Source organism: Equus quagga, chromosome 17 (assembly GCF_021613505.1).
Source record: "Equus quagga isolate Etosha38 chromosome 17, UCLA_HA_Equagga_1.0, whole genome shotgun sequence".
Lineage (NCBI taxonomy): Eukaryota > Metazoa > Chordata > Mammalia > Perissodactyla > Equidae > Equus > Equus quagga.
In genome coordinates this window covers 9,908,762-9,924,198 of record NC_060283.1, presented here as the reverse complement: position 1 = coordinate 9,924,198, position 15,437 = coordinate 9,908,762, and the positions used below count along the sequence as shown (strand labels likewise).

At 40.0% G+C, this 15,437-nt stretch overlaps 1 protein-coding gene across 1 annotated transcript; it reads right to left on the bottom strand.

The window, feature by feature from the left end:
* Positions 1-12,496: 12,496 nt before the first annotated feature.
* Positions 12,497-15,181, bottom strand: LOC124228916 (mammaglobin-A-like). Its single transcript, XM_046643962.1, has 3 exons — positions 15,057-15,181; positions 13,258-13,445; positions 12,497-12,705 (listed from the first exon to the last, which is right to left on the bottom strand). Exons 1-3 carry the CDS (start codon positions 15,109-15,111, stop codon positions 12,667-12,669), a joined length of 282 nt encoding a protein of 93 aa, XP_046499918.1. The 5' UTR covers positions 15,112-15,181; the 3' UTR covers positions 12,497-12,666.
* Positions 15,182-15,437: the final 256 nt, after the last annotated feature.

Below are 15,437 nucleotides of genomic sequence, written 5' to 3'. Positions count from 1 at the left end.
GACACACCATATTAACAACATGAAGAATAAAAATCACATGATCATCTCAATAGATGCAGAGAAAACATTTGACAAGATATAGCATCCATTTATGACAAAAAACTCTGAATAAAATGGGTATAGAAAGAAAGTACCTCAAGATAATAAAGGCTATATATGACAAACACACAGCCAATAACCTTCTCAATGGAGAAAAACTGAAAGCTACCCCTCCAAGAACAGGAACCAGACAAAGATGCCCACTTTCACCACTCTCATTTAACATAGTATTGGAAGTCTTAGCCAGAGCAGTCAGACAAGACAAAGAAAGAAAAGGGAACTAAATTGAAAAGGAAGAAGTGAAACTGTCATTATTTGTAGGTGACATGGTTTTATATATAGAAAACCCTAAAGAATCCACAAAAAAACTTTTATAAATAATGAAAGAATACAGTCAAGTTGCAGGATAAAAAAAATCAACATACAAAAATCAGTTGCGTTTCCATACACTAACAACGAAGTAGTAGAAAGAGAAATTAAGAATACAATCCCATTTACACTTGCAAAAAAAAGAATAAAATATCTAGCAATAAACTTAACCAAAGAGGTGATAGATCTGTACACTGAAAACTATAAAAGATTTTTGAAAGAAATTGAAGAATATAAAAAGAAATGGAAAGATATTCTGTGCTTTTGGATTGAAAGAATTAAGATAGTTAAAATATCCATACTTTCTAAAGCAATCTACTGATTCAATGCAATCCCTCTCAAACTTTCAATAACATTTTTCAGAGAAATAGAACAAAGAATCCTAAAATTTATGTGGAAGAACAAAAGACCCTGAATAGTCAGATATTTCTCTGAGACTTTCTTCATTTCTTTTCAGCGTTAGTTCTCTCTCCTCCTCCATCTGAAGCATTTCTATAGTTCTGTTCTCTATATTACTGATTACTTCCTTCTTGATATCAGTCCACTGTTCAGGGAATCCATATTCTTCTTGATCTCATCTATTTTGTTTTTCATCTCCAATACTTCTGATTCTTTCTTCTTTATAGTTTCAATCTCTTGGTGAAGTAACTCCTGAAATCATTGAACCGTCTATCTACATTTCTTTTAACTCATTGAGTTTTTAATGATTAGCTATTTTGAATTCTTTGTCATTTAGATTATAGATTTCTGTGTCTTCAGGATTGATTTTTGGGTACTTGTGACTTTTTTTCTGGTCTGGATATTTAACATATATTTTCATACTGCTAGATGGTGTGAATTTGTGCTTCCACAATGTGGTAGAATTTGATTGCCTCTTCAACTTGTTGCCACTGGTTGGGAGGTCAAGAGCTGTATGTTCTGAGACCACTACAATCCACAGCACAGGTCCCAGACACTGAACTGGGGTGGCAGGTGGAGGGGAGAGACAATTTCTCCTGCATGCTCTTGGGGGCTTCTCATTCTGTCCTCACTGTCTGCCCTCCTGGGGTGTTAGCTTGATGAAGATACCCCTGAGATAGCTAGTCACCCCTGTGTGGGGTTTTCAACTGGACTGTGAGGGACCTTGGACATCAATGGTGTTTCAGGGAGGGCCACCACCCCTTCTTCCCTTTCCTGTCAGAAGCCACATGCAATCCCTGGGTCACTGCCCTTTGGGGTGGAAGAGAAGCTTTCTCTTGCCTCATTCCACTTCCTTGGTGGGGGGTGCTCCAGCCTCTCCACCTCCTGACATATGGCTGCGTGGTTCTCTTAGATGTCTTTTGTGTTGTGTAGATGTCCTTTGTTGGAAAATGAATGGCCTTTTCATTGTATTTTTGGGGAGAGCGTTTACAAGGATAGCTCACTCTGCCATGCCTCTGATGTCACTCTCAGCTCATGGTCCTGAACCTGCCCCACCACAGAGTCCTCAGACATAACTGGGTCCTTGGGGATCACTTCTGGATTCCTGAAATGACCCTTTTATCACTGTATAGTGACCTTTGTCTCTTATGACAGTTGTTGGCTTAAAGTCTATTTTATCTGAAATAAGTATGACCCATCCTGCTCTCTTTGGGTTCCCACTGGCATGGAATATCTTTTTCCATTCCTTTGCTTTCAGCCTGTGTGTGTCCTTAAATACAAAATGAAGTTCCTGTACACAGCATTTGGTTGATTCTTTTTTTTAAAATCCATCAGCCACACTATGTCTTTTGACTGGAGAGTTTAATCCATTTAGCATCAAAAGTAATTATTGTTAACTAATTTATTACCATGGCGATGATGTTCATTGTTTTCTCTCTGATTGTCATTGTATTGTCCATATTGCCCTCTCCTGTGGTTATTCATTGTGATTTATTGATTTTTCTGCAGCAATTTGCTTTGATCCCTTTTTCTTTTTTGAATCTTCTATAAGTAATGTCTTTCTGGTTACCATGAAGCTTACTAAAGCACTTTATAGTTGTAACAGTCTATTTGAAACTTATAACTTAGTTTTGATTGCATATCTAAACTCTTCACTTTTCCTTCTAACTCCTCACCCTTTATATTATGGAAATCACACTTTACCTCTTTTTGCACTTTGTATCCCTTACCTGTATGTATTTATACTTAATTTTAATACTTTTGACTTTTAAATTTTATACTAGAATTAAAAGTGATTTACACGTGATCATTAGATCATAACAATCTTCTGTATTTGTGTATAAATTTACCTTTACCCATGACTTTTATACTTTCAAATGCTTTTATGTTGCTGTTTAGCATCTTCTTGTTTCTATAGGTAAAATTCTTTTTAGCACTGTTTGTAAGATAGATTGAGTGGTGATGAAGTCCGTCAGCTTGTGTTCGTCTAGGAAAGTCTTATCTATCTTTTCTGTTTCATAAGCATTTGAAACTTTATTGTAAGAACCACTTTAAAGAACTGAGTGTTTTGAAGCAGGGGCTTCAAAAGAGCTGCCCTACATGTTGGTTTTAAACCTTTTCTTTGTCAATTGTCAGTTCATCTCATACAGTTTCTCATCCTCAGCCATATGACCAATAATGTGTTTCTACTCTTTCATCACATGACTGTTGAAATTATATGTACACAGCAGCAAAATTGGTTTTGCATATTGTTTCTAATTTTCTTATGATAATTTCTTAAATATAGACTTGTTGAATAATTCCCTTCCTTTTTTAGGGATAGTTTTGATTGGTGTGGTATCCTTGGTTGGCTGTGTTTTCATTCAGGACTTTGAATCATCCCACTCTCTTCTGGCCGGCAAGGTTTCTGTTGAAACACCTACTTATAGTCTGATGGGACATCCTTGTACGTAGTGAGCTGCTTTTCAACTGGCAGTTTCAAAATTCTATTTGTTTTTGATTTTGACAATTTGATTATAATGTGCCTCAGTGTAGATTTCTTCAGTCCATCTAAATGGGCTTCTTTGGGCTTCATGAAACTGGATGTATATTTATCTCCACAGATTCAGAACAATAACAGCCATTATTTCTTTCATGAAATTTCTACCCAGAGTAATTTCAGAGTACTGGGCCTACACTCTCATTCAGTGGTCTATAGACCAGCAATGAACACCTGAGGCTAAGGGTCGGTGTCTGGAATGATAACCTTGTCAGTGTGCATTTTCTCCATGAATCTCCTCACACAATCCGTGCTGGGCTCAGGATCCATTTACCCCCAGTGTCCCTTGCACTGAAACAGTGCTCCAGACCTCTGATTCCACAACACTTCCTCCAGCCTTAATTAAGATTCTCAGATCCATCCATGCCCATGACAGGAAATTTTCCTCCCACTGGGGACTTCCCAATGGGATATGTGTTCCACTAACAATGTATGGAAGTAATCTCCTCCATCAGCCAAGACACTGAGTATTGTGTATGTTCAGTTTTTACCCATTTGTGTCTTGACTAATTGGGATTTTCCCTGGGGAAGTCAGAAGTCACTAGTGATGACCCCACTAAGCAAACTGACATCTCTCTGTTTTCCCCACCTTAGCCACCTTGGAGTCTTGTTTTTTTAAGTTAATTTTTATTGAGTTTATGATAACTTACAATCTTGTGAAATTTCAGTTGTACATTATTGTTTGTCAGTTGTGTTTTAGGTGCACCCCTTCACCCTTTGTGCCCACGCCCTAGCACCTCTTTCCCCTGGTAGCCACTGATCTGTTCTCTTTGTCTACATGTTTAACTTCCTCATATGAGTGGAGTCACACAGAGATTGTCTTTCTGTATCTAGTTTATTTCACTTAACATAATTCCCTCAAGGTCTATCCATGTTGTTGTGAATGGGACAATTTTATTCTTTTTTATGGCTGAGTAGTATTCCATTGTGTATATATACCATATCTTCTTTATCCAATCATCAGTTGATGGGCAGTTAGGTTGCTTCCACGTCTTTGCTATTGTACATAATGCTGCAATGACCACAGGGGTGCATGGGACTTTTGGAATTGCTGATTTCAAGTTCTTAGGATAGATACCCAGTAGTGGGATAGCTGGGTCATATGGTATTTCTATTTTGAATTTTTTGAGAAATCTCCATACTGTTTTCCATAGTGGCTGCACCAGTTTGCATTCCCACCAGCAGTGTATGAGGGTTTCTTTTTCTCCACAACCTCTCCAACATTTGTTACTTTTAGTTTTGGTTATTTTTGCCATTCTCATGGGTGTAAGGTGGTATCTTAGAGTAGTTTTGATTTGCATTTCCCTGACGATCAGTGATGGTGAACATCTTTACATGTTCCTATTGGCCACCCATATATCTTCTTTGGAGAAATGTCTGATTGTGTCTCCTGCCCATTTTTCAATTTGGTTGTTTGATTTTTTGTTGTTCATTGTGTGAGTTCTTTACATATTATGGAGATTAATGCTTTGCCACATATATGACTTGCAAATATTTTTTCCCAATTAGTGGCTTGTTTTTTTTGTTTCAATCCTGTTTTCCCTTGCCTTGAAGAAGCTCTTTAGTCTGATGAAGTCCCATTTGTTTATACTTTCTATTGTTTCTCTTGTCTGAGAAGACATGGTGTCTGAAAAGATCCTTCTAATACTGATGTCAAAGAGTGTACTGCCTGTACTTTCTTCTAGAAGCCTTATGATATCAGGTCTTACCTTTGAGTCTTTGATCCATTTGAGTTTACTTTTGTGAGTGGTGAAAACGAATGGTCAATTTTCATTCTTTTACATGTGGCTTTCCAGTTTTCCCAGCACCATTTGTTGAAAAGGCTTTCTTTTCTCCATTGTATGCCCTCAGCTCCTTTGTCAAAGATTAGCTGTCCATAGGTGTGTGGTTTTATTTCTGGGCTTTCAATTCTGTTCCCTTGATCTGTGCACCTGTTTTTGTACCAGTCTCATGCTGTTTCGATTACTGTAGCTTTGTAGTATGTCTTGAAGTCAGGGATTGTGATGCCTCCAGCTTTGTTCTTTTGTCTCAGGATTGCTTTAGCAATTTTGGGTCTTTTCTTGCCCCATATGAATTTTAGGATACTTTGTTCTATTTCTGTGAAGAATGTCATTGGGATTCTGATTGGGATCATGCTGAATTTGAGGATTGCTTTAGGTAGTATGGACACTTTAGCTACGTTTATTCTTCCAATCCACATGCATGGAATGTCTTTCCTTCTCTTTACATCCTCATCAATTTCCTTCAGGAAAGCCTTGTAGTTTTCATTGTATAGGTCTTTCACTTCCTTAGATAAATTCACCCCAAGGTATTTTATTCTTTTTATTGCAATTGTGAACAGTATTGTGTTCTTGAGTTCTTTTTCTGTTAGTTCATTATTAAAGTATGGAAATGCTACTGATTTATGTAAGTTGATTTTATACCCTGCAACTTTGCTGTCATTGTTGATCATTTCTAAAACTTTTCTGATGGATTCTTTGGGGTTTTCTATATATAAGATCATGTCATCTGCAAACAGCAAGACTTTCACTTCTTCCCTCCCTATTTGGATTCCTTTCTCTTCCCTAATTGCTCTGGCCAAAATCTCCAGTACTATGTTGAATAAGAGTGACGATAGAGGGGAGCCTTGTCTCATTCCTGTCCCCAGGGGGATGGTGCTCAGTTTTTGCCCATTGAGTATGATGTTGACTGTGGGTTTATCATGTATTGCCTTTATTATGTTGAGGTAATTTCCTTCTATCCCCATTTTGTTCAGAGTTTTTATCATAAATGGTTGTTGGATCTTGTCAAATGCTTAATCTGCATCTATTGAGATGATCATGTGGTTTTTATTCGTCAGTTTGTTGATGTGGTGTATCACATTGATTGATTTGCAGATGTTGAACCATCCCTGTGTCCCTGGTATGAGTCTCACTTGATCATGATGTATGATCCTTTGGATGTATTGCTGAATTCGGGTTTCCAAAATTTTGTTGAGAATTTTTGCATCTATGTTCATCAGCGATATTGGCCTGTAGTTCTCCTTTTTCATGCTGTCCTTTTCAGGCTTTGGTATCAGCGTGATGTTGGCCTCATAGAATGTGTTAGGAAGTGTTCCATCCTCCCTAATTTTTTCGAATAGCTTGAAAAGTATAGGTATTAGTTAGATCTTCTCTGAAAGTTTGGTAGAATTCCCAAGGAAAGCCATCTGGTCCTGGGGTTTTATTCTTTGGGATACTTTTGATTGCTGTTTCAATCTCTTTCCTTGTGATTGGTCTATTCAGATTGTCTGCTTCTTCTTGACTTAGCTTCGGGAGATTGTAAGAGTCTAAGAATTTATCTATTTCCTCTAGGTTATCCATTTGGTTGGCATATAGTTTTTCATAGTATTCTCTTATAATCCGTTGTATTTCTGTGGAGTCTGTTGTTATTTCTCCTCTTTCATTTCTGATTTTGTTTATTTGAGCTTTCTCTCCTTTTTTCTTTGTAAATCTGGCTAGGGGTTTGTCAATTTTATTTATCTTCTCAAAGATCTAGCTCTTTGTTTCACCGATCCTTTCTACTGCCTTTTTTGTTTTAATAGCGTTTATTTCTGCTCTGATTTTTACTATTTCTCTCCTTCTGCTGACTTTGGGCTTTGTTTGTCCTTTCTCTTATTCAGTTAGGGGTAATTTGTGATTGCTTATTTGGGGTTTTTCTTGTTTGTTAAGGTGTGCCTGTATTGTGATGAATTTCCCTCTTACTACAGCTTTTGCTGTATCCCATATGAGTTGGTATGGCATGCTATCATTTTCATTTGTCTCCAGTTATTTTTTGATTTCTTCTTTAATTTCTTAATGATCATTGCTTGTTCAGTAGCATGTTGTTTAGTCTCCATATCTTGGTCTCTTTCTCAGCTTTTTTCTTGTAATCATTTTCTAGCTTTATAGCATTATGATCAGAGAAGATTCTTGTTATTATTTCAATTTTTTTTTAATTTACAGAGGCTTACCTTGTTTCCCAACATATGGTGTATCCTTGAGAATGTTCCGTGCACACTTGAGAAGAATGTGTATTCTGCTGTTTTTGGATGCAGTGCTCTATATATGTCTATTAAGTCCAACTGTTTTAGCTTGTCATTTAATTCCACTGTTATTGATTTTCTGTCTGGATGATCTGTCCAATGATGTGAGTGAGGTGTTGTGGTCCCCCACTATTATTGTGTCATTTTTGACATCTTCTTTTAGGTTTGTTAATAGTTGCTTTATGAACTTTGGTGCTCCTGTGTTGGGTGCATAGATGTTTATAATCATTATTTCTTCTTGATGTAGTGTCCCTTTGATCATTCTATGCTGACCCTCTTTATCTCTCTTTACCTGCCTTATTTTGAAATCTACTTTGTCTGATATAAGTATTGTGACACTGGCTTTCTTTTGTTTGCCATTAGCTCGGAGTATCATCTTCCACCCCTTCACTCTGAGCCTGTATTTGTCATTGGAGCTGAGGTGTGTATTCTGAAGGCAACAAATTGTTGGATCTTGTTCTTTAATCCATCTTGCCACTCTGTGTCTTTTTATTGGAGAGTTCAATCCATTTATATTGAGGGTGATTATTGATGTATGAGGGCTTAATGCTGTCATTCTGTCCCTCTTTTTCTGGTTTTCCTGCATTTCCTTTTTTTCTTGTCCTGTGTGTTTTGGTCTACCCATTGACTTCTGCGATTTCTTATGCTGTGTTTCTTAGCTTTTTCCTTATTTATTTTTTGTGGCTCTGTTCTGTTTTTCAGTTTAGTGGCTACCCTGAAGTTTGTATTCAGAATCTTGTGCATAACATAGTCCATTTTCTGGTGCCCTCTTATTTCCTTAGCCTAAACTGATTCAGTCCATTTCCTCCTCCCCTCCTAAGTTATTATTTTCATGTCTTATTCCAACTTGTGTTGTGAGTTTGTCGTTAAAGTGACAAGATTGTCTTTGTTTTTGGTGTTTTCCTTCCCTTTATCCTAATACTATAGTTGAATATTTACTATCCTATTCTAATTCTATTTGTCTCCTTACTCTGTGTTTTATGACCCATTTCTCCTTTTTTTTCTTTTTCAGGTATGAGGACCTCCTTGAGGATTTCTTGAGGTGGGGGGGGGTGGTCTCAGGCTGTGAAGTCCCTTAGCTTCTGTTTATCTGGGAAAGTTTTAATTTCTCCCTCATATCTGAAGGATATTTTTGCTGGATAGAGTATCCTTGGCTGAAGATTTTTATCTTTCAAAATTTTGAATATGTCATTCCACTCTCTCCTAGCTTGTAAGGTTTCTGCAGAGAAATACACACAAAGTCTGACAGGGGTTCCTTTGTAGGTTATTTTCTCCTGCCTTGCTTCCCTGAGTATTCTTTCTTCATCATTCATTTTTGCCAGTTTTACTACTATATGCCTTGCAGTAGGTCTTTTTACATTGACATATCTAGGAGATCTGAACACTTCCTCCACACACATATCTCTCTCATTCCCTCGATTTGGGTTGTTCTCTGCTATTATTTCTTTGAGCACACTTTCTACTTCCTTCTCCTTTTCTTCACCTTCTTGGATACCTATAATTCTCATGTTGCATTTTCTCATTGAGTCGGCTATTTCTCAGAGGTTTTCTTCGTTCCTTTTCAGTCTTAATTCTCTCTCTTCCTCTGTCTGGAACCATTCAGCCTGTCTATCTTTGATTATGCTGATTTTCTCCTCTATGGTGTCCACACAGGCATTCAGGGAATCCGTATTTTGTTTTATCTGATCCATTGTATTTTTCATCTCTAATATTTCTTTATTTTTTTAAGATTGGCACCTGGCCTAACAACTGTTGACAATCTTTTTTCTTTTCTGCTTTATCTCCCCAAAACCCCCCTGTACACAGTTGTATATCTTAGTTGCAGGTCCTTCTAGTTGTGGGATGTGGGATGCCACCTCAACATGGCCTGACGAGTGGTGCCATGTCCGCATCCAGGATCTGAACCCTGGGCCGCCACAGTGGAGTGTGCGAACTTAACCACTCGGCCACGGAGCCAGCCCCGTCTCTAGTATTTCTGATTGACTCATCTTTATAGTTTCAATCTCTTTTGTGAAGTAACTCCAGAACTTGTTGTATTGTTTCTCTATATTTTCTTTTATCTCATTTAGTTTTTTGATGATAGCTATTCTGAATTCATTGTCACTTAGTTTTCTTATTTCCAAGTCCTCAGGACATAATTCAGTGTTTTTATTGTTTTCCTTCTGGTCTGGAGCTTTTATGAATTGTTTGATGCTAGAAGAACGATTTTTCCACATAGTGATATTATGCAGTTGCAGTTACAGCCTATCCACACTGGATGGGGGTTGACAGCCACGTATTCTGACCCCTCTGCCTTCAGCCAAGAGGGCGAGGAACAGCATGGGTTGGGGGGGCACTTTGTCTTGCACGTGGACCCCAGTTTACCAATCAGCTCTGGCTATCTGGTCTCCTGGGGTTTGGGCTTGATGGGGTCACCCCCATGCACAAGCATTTTCCCTGTTAGAGGGCTTCCCTCTAGGTTGCAGGGGCCCTAGGGTGTCCTGGTTGATCCTGAGGATGTGCAGCCCCTCCCCAACTCTTTCCCTCACAGTGCCTCCCATGGCAGCAATCCCAGTTTTTAGAGGAAGGAGTGAAGTTCTCTCTTACCCCGTTCCAGCTCCTCTGAGGGGGGCTCCAGCCTCTCTGCCCTCCATCCTTTGGCTGTGTGGGTCTCTGAGGATTCCTGTGCTAATAGGATAATTCTTTTGGAATATGGTTGCTCCTTTTTGTTGTATGTTGGAGGGGAGAGAGTCCCAGTCAAGTGCACTCTGCCATGACACTGACTTCCCACACTGGAGTCTTTTGTGCCTCCTCCCATCACTGAGCCAACACTCCACTGGTCCGTGTGAGTTTCCCAGTGGTCTTCAGGCATGCAATGGGCTGGACTGCTTATACCTCAAATCCTTTTCATACCGTCTCATCACCCTCAAGCTACTTTGAACCCTTCTTCTGGAATGCTCATTCCTTAGGCAGTTTTGGGAGCTTTCAACTACATTGCCCTACCTGGTGGTAAGGTCCATTTTCAACTGCATGGACGTGACATATTTGGCTATGGGAAGTTCCTCAGAGCCCACCTCATAGTTTTGGACCCTCAACCGCCTGCCACTGGGCACAGGGATTCTGCCACTGATGCTTCCTTTTGTGCCCGTCTCCAATATTTCTTTCACACTCCAATCTGCCTGACCATCTGGTAGTTGCTGTGCTGTCAAAACAATCCACCATTGTTCACTTCAACTCTGCATAGTAATGTAGGCACCAACCCCTCTGACAGACACTCTCCACCTTTATCACCAGACAAGTGGTACACTCAGGAAACACATGAACATCTAAACAGGTGCCCTCACTCCCCTGGGGGACCTCAGTGATGTCCCTAGGGTGATGGATGCCAAAGTGGTCAAAGTGCTGAGACTGAGGAGGGGGTGGGACATTCCTGGGCTTGCCAGATGTTGAGGTTTACTTTTGATTCTGTTCTCCTGAGGAGGTACCTCCTTGGTGCTGCCATTACTCAGAATCCTGAGGCCTTCCCTCCCTACTAAACTGGTGACAAGTATAACAGAGAGTGGAAATTTCAGTGACTTCAGCCATTTGTGTGCTTCTCATTCTCCCACACTGGGTCTTCCACTGCTCCATCAAAGCTTCCACTCCTCCCTGGGAAAACACACACACCCCTCATCACATGGGCCAGGGTCCATCTCTGAGCAGATATGATCTTCTGCATATCCTATAGTCCATCTTTAGTGCTTGCATCCAAATCTCTTCTGTTTCCTCTCCCCTTGGGGTCTGAGAGAGAGAGAGAGTGTACTGAGGTCCCCATTTCTTGGGAACAGACAGAGCCAGCATCTCCTTCCTCCCCAGTGTGGATGCACTGAAAGCACCAAGAATGCGCATGGCCCTTGGGTTCTTAATAAATAATAGTGTGTGTGTTTGTATGTATAACATGTGGGATCCTTTAATATCTTCATCCCAGGAAAGGATCCATTTTCCTGGGCCTAACGATGTCACAGATCCTGAGGTTTTTTGGAGAAGAGGGATGGGAGTGTCTCACTATGAGTTTCGGGAGTCAAATATTTGGACCCCTTCTCTGAAATAATATATTAAATATTATATCTTTCAACTTCATTGGTTAAAGATGAATATACCTCACACTGGTTCTTTGGTATAGATGCATTATTACCATAGTGACTTTGGGTTAATATTTTTAAAGAAATGGTAACATTGTTGTGGAACTTTAAAGGTCTTGTGTGCCTATTTCCCTTTACATATTATGCCTGGTGGAAGAGCCAGGCCTGGTGGGAGCTGAATTGTCCTGAGAAAAGGGCAAGGGTCTTCCTGTGTGAGAGGACAGCCTGGGAAGGAAGAGGAACCTGCCAAGGTGTGAGCAGAAGGGGTGGCACTAACTTATCCCTGGTGAGAGGATTGTGGGGACTGAAACTGTAAAGAAAGTTATGAATCAGTGACAACTCACTTGCTTTGCTCCTACAGAACACGTACAGAACACTGCTACAGGACACTCACATTTCCCTCAAAATTTATTGCTGTGTAAAACATTGTGGGAATGAAAGAATGGACCACATTACCACTTGCAGGGACAGGAATGGGGGCATCACACAATGTAAGGGGGCCCCAAAAACATCAGTAATTAGGGTACATAACATTTTAATAAAATATTTTAAAAAATCAAAGTAATGCAATATATCAAATTTTAAAGCCAATACAGGATTCACTCCTGCTTTGCATGAGTCACCTCCCTGGCTGGCTCTGTCCCCAGCCCTGCACACTTGGGTCAGGGACAGAGAGAGCCAAGAGAGGAGCCTCACCATGGAGCACAGGGCTCAGAGTGGAGACGAAGCCTGCAGTGGGTCAGGAACCTGATCAGGACCTAACCAGCAGAACCTCAGTGCCTGAGAGTGTCAGAGACAGTGCTGGGGGAGACAGGGTGATTAGGGAGGAAAGTCACTTTTCCAGAGATAGGATCAAGGTTGAGCTAATGATGGGAAGGAACAAAGGCTTTTCAGATTCTTCAATCCCTGACACATCATATCTTAACAAATATATGTGTGTGTGCACACACATGCGATCTATGAGGCTCTCTCAAGCCTCCATTTTAATCAGGTGACAAAAAAAGAACATAGTTTTGCAGATACTTTATTGAAATGAAAATGTAAATGAGGTTTCAACAGTTGTCTTGCAGTTTTTAGGTCAAAAGCAAAAAAAGAAAGTAAAATTGTGGTTTATAGCAGTTGACAGTCTTTTTCTGACCATTCTCTGTAGTCCTCTGAGCCAAAGGTCTTGTGGAAAGTTAAAATAGTGCACAGTATGCACTATTGTACATTGAATTCTGGAAAACAAACACAGAGAGGTCACTTAGATTTTCAATTCTCTCTTACAAGTTAAAGTTCTGAAAAAGAAACATTCTTCCTCCTTGTTTTCCTGGGTTTGTCCACACACATCTGAAATCCAAGAAAGTTATTGCTGGAAATAGCACTAACTATGAAGAAGGGGATCTTTTTTGCTGATCGTTCCTACAAGTTAGTGGCTTCTTGACAATCAGATGTGTTTTACTTTGATAGAAAATGTGTGCATGTGTGAGTGTGTGTATGAGTGTGTATATGCTTGTGTACTGTGGAGCTGAGCATTAGGTAAGAGTTTTCTTGAGTGATCTTTTCCCTCTTTTGTCTTTTTCCTTTATCATTCGCTAAAAATTCCACAAAGAGAGAGAGAAGAATCAACACTGGGACCCTCATGTCTTTCTTGATGTCCAAGTCATCAGACTCACCAACAACAAAATTCAGAGATAAAATGAGGCATGTTCTCCATCGATTTGGCATAATTAGGACCTTGCTTGTCCCTACCCAGTGAGTGAAAAGTGCATCAGAAAAACGGAAATTACCATCATCTTTCTGAAATCGTTCAGAGTTTCGTTTGACTGTTTGAGATAACACTGCTTCAGTTGTATTGCAGCCTTCTCAGTGGCTTCATCCGGTATGAACTCTTGAATGGCTTCTACATATTCAGCTGGAGACAGTTCAGCAGTAATTGTCTTTTCAACCACATCCTCAAGAAGTTGGCAGCCAGATCCTGGATGAGAGCATGCAAAAATGGACTCAATTAGGGAAGTATGAACCCCTTTTGGAGCACAACTATGATGTTTGTCATATTCTTACACTCCAGTAGAAATATACATTCAGAAAGATTATGGTGAATGGTCTTGAGTTCTCAATCCTAGGAGAGTAGACTAAGGATCTGGGATTTCCTTTAAACTGTAAAATATCTACCCTCCCCAACCTTCCTGCCTCCCCAACACAAAGAAGCCCAATATTTTGTAACCACGATTAAGGAGGATGCTCGAGAAATGAGATGCTCTGATTTAGTACCACGTACTCAACATTATCTCATCTTCCTTTGTTCAGAGTCACGTGATGCTTCACTTTTATCATCAGAGCAGCAAGTAGGAGTTCCAAGTATTATAGATGTATTGACTTTAGGATACTGTCCATTAGCTCTATTGACACTAATTATTTTCTGCAAAAAAAATAATGCTCAAATAAATTCTTGTTCATGGTTGATCTGTTGTCACCACTTAGGTTGTGTAGGGAAAAGGGCTCTAGTATTGCACTCACAATAGCCATATTTTCATCCTTGGCTCTGCAACTTTCTATTTAGTTGATCTTGAGCATATCACCTTCCCCACTCAATTATTTTATTGAACTCATAAAGGTTGATAGCATTGTATAAATTCGGGTGTACATTATTATTTATCAGTTTCTGTATAGACAGCTTCATTCTAACCACCAATACTCTAATTTTTATCCATCACCGTACATATGTGCACCCCTACGCCCTTCGCCCACCCCCAACAACCTTCCCATCTGGTAACCACTAATCTGTTCTCTTTATCCATGTGTTTGTTTATCTTCCACAGAGCATATCACCTTTAACACCTCTGCATGTAATTCAGGAACAAATGAGGTAGGATATTAAAAGAGTTTGGTAAATTGAACAAAGCACACCATGTGGCTTATCTATTAGTGAAGATCAGATTCTGGCTGCCAGGGCATTTTCCTCCCTCTGGATCTTCATTACCAGAAGGAGACCTTCAGAGGGTGTGAGCTCTCTCCAATCAGAGTTGATCATGAAGAGACTAGGAGGTAAGGGACATCCCAGTAGGCTCAAATCTATTCCACAAAAGTGTGAAGAGTGGATCCACATTTGGTGTGGGACACTGGGTTATACATGTATGGGACTCTGGGTTACTGATGTACTCTGAGCCTTTTCTCCTGGGAGGTTTCCCATTTCTTTCCACATTGAAAGAATCTCCATGAGTGCCTCTTTCAGGAAACCCAGCTAGAGCCAATGTCAGGGGGCCAGGAAAGCATGTCTTTCCCTCCTCCCACTGAAATACTGAAGTCTAATATTCAAACCTAAGACTCACCCTGGTTTTCATGGAACCTGTGATGATGGGGACATGCTCTGAATAGCATGAGATGCTACATGCTGCTCCATGGTAGAGGAAAAGCCAGTGAGGGATCTACTTTAGCTTTCTAGAATTAATGATAATCTTTTGACCCAGTACACCCAGACACATTATACCGGGCTGTTTTGTACTGGGGTTTGGGGACCAGGAATTCTTCCACAGGGAACTTGATGACAACCTTAAGCCCAAAGCCTGCCCTCCTTGTCAGTACTCACCTGCATAGCAGTAAAGTGGGAAGGCCACCAGCATGAGGACCGTCACCAGCTTCATGATGGAAGCAGCTATTGTTCGCTGGTCTCTGACGTGGCAGGGATGAAGGGACTCACTCTGGTGGGGAGTACCCAGACCTCCTCCTTTTATTCTCCTGGTCACCACTTTAATCCCTCCCATAAATGAGGAAATGTGTCAGATGATAAACTTGGCATTGGGCCTGGAAACGACAGTGAGAATCAACCAGAACCCAGCCAGCCTGTGCTTTTTGTAGAAACCAAGGTGGTGGCGCTTTCTAGACCCCAAACAACTTGAGAAGTGCAATAACAATACAAAACTTTAGGTAAAATTAATGTAAAAGTCCTTTCTAAATAAAAAAGCAAATC

What these genes read in the sequence shown, in the direction of transcription:
- LOC124228916 (XM_046643962.1), bottom strand. Translation starts at nt 15,111, where the DNA reads ATGAAGCTGGTGACGGTCCTCATGCTGGTGGCCTTCCCACTTTACTGC. An exon ending in CCCACTTTACTGCTATGCAG is followed by an intron (nt 13,446 to 15,056) that starts GTGAGTACTGAC and finishes GCTCTCATCCAG; the next exon opens with GATCTGGCTGCCAACTTCTT. An exon ending in ACGATTTCAGAAAGATGATG is followed by an intron (nt 12,706 to 13,257) that starts GTAATTTCCGTT and finishes TTTGTTTTCCAG; the next exon opens with AATTCAATGTACAATAGTGC.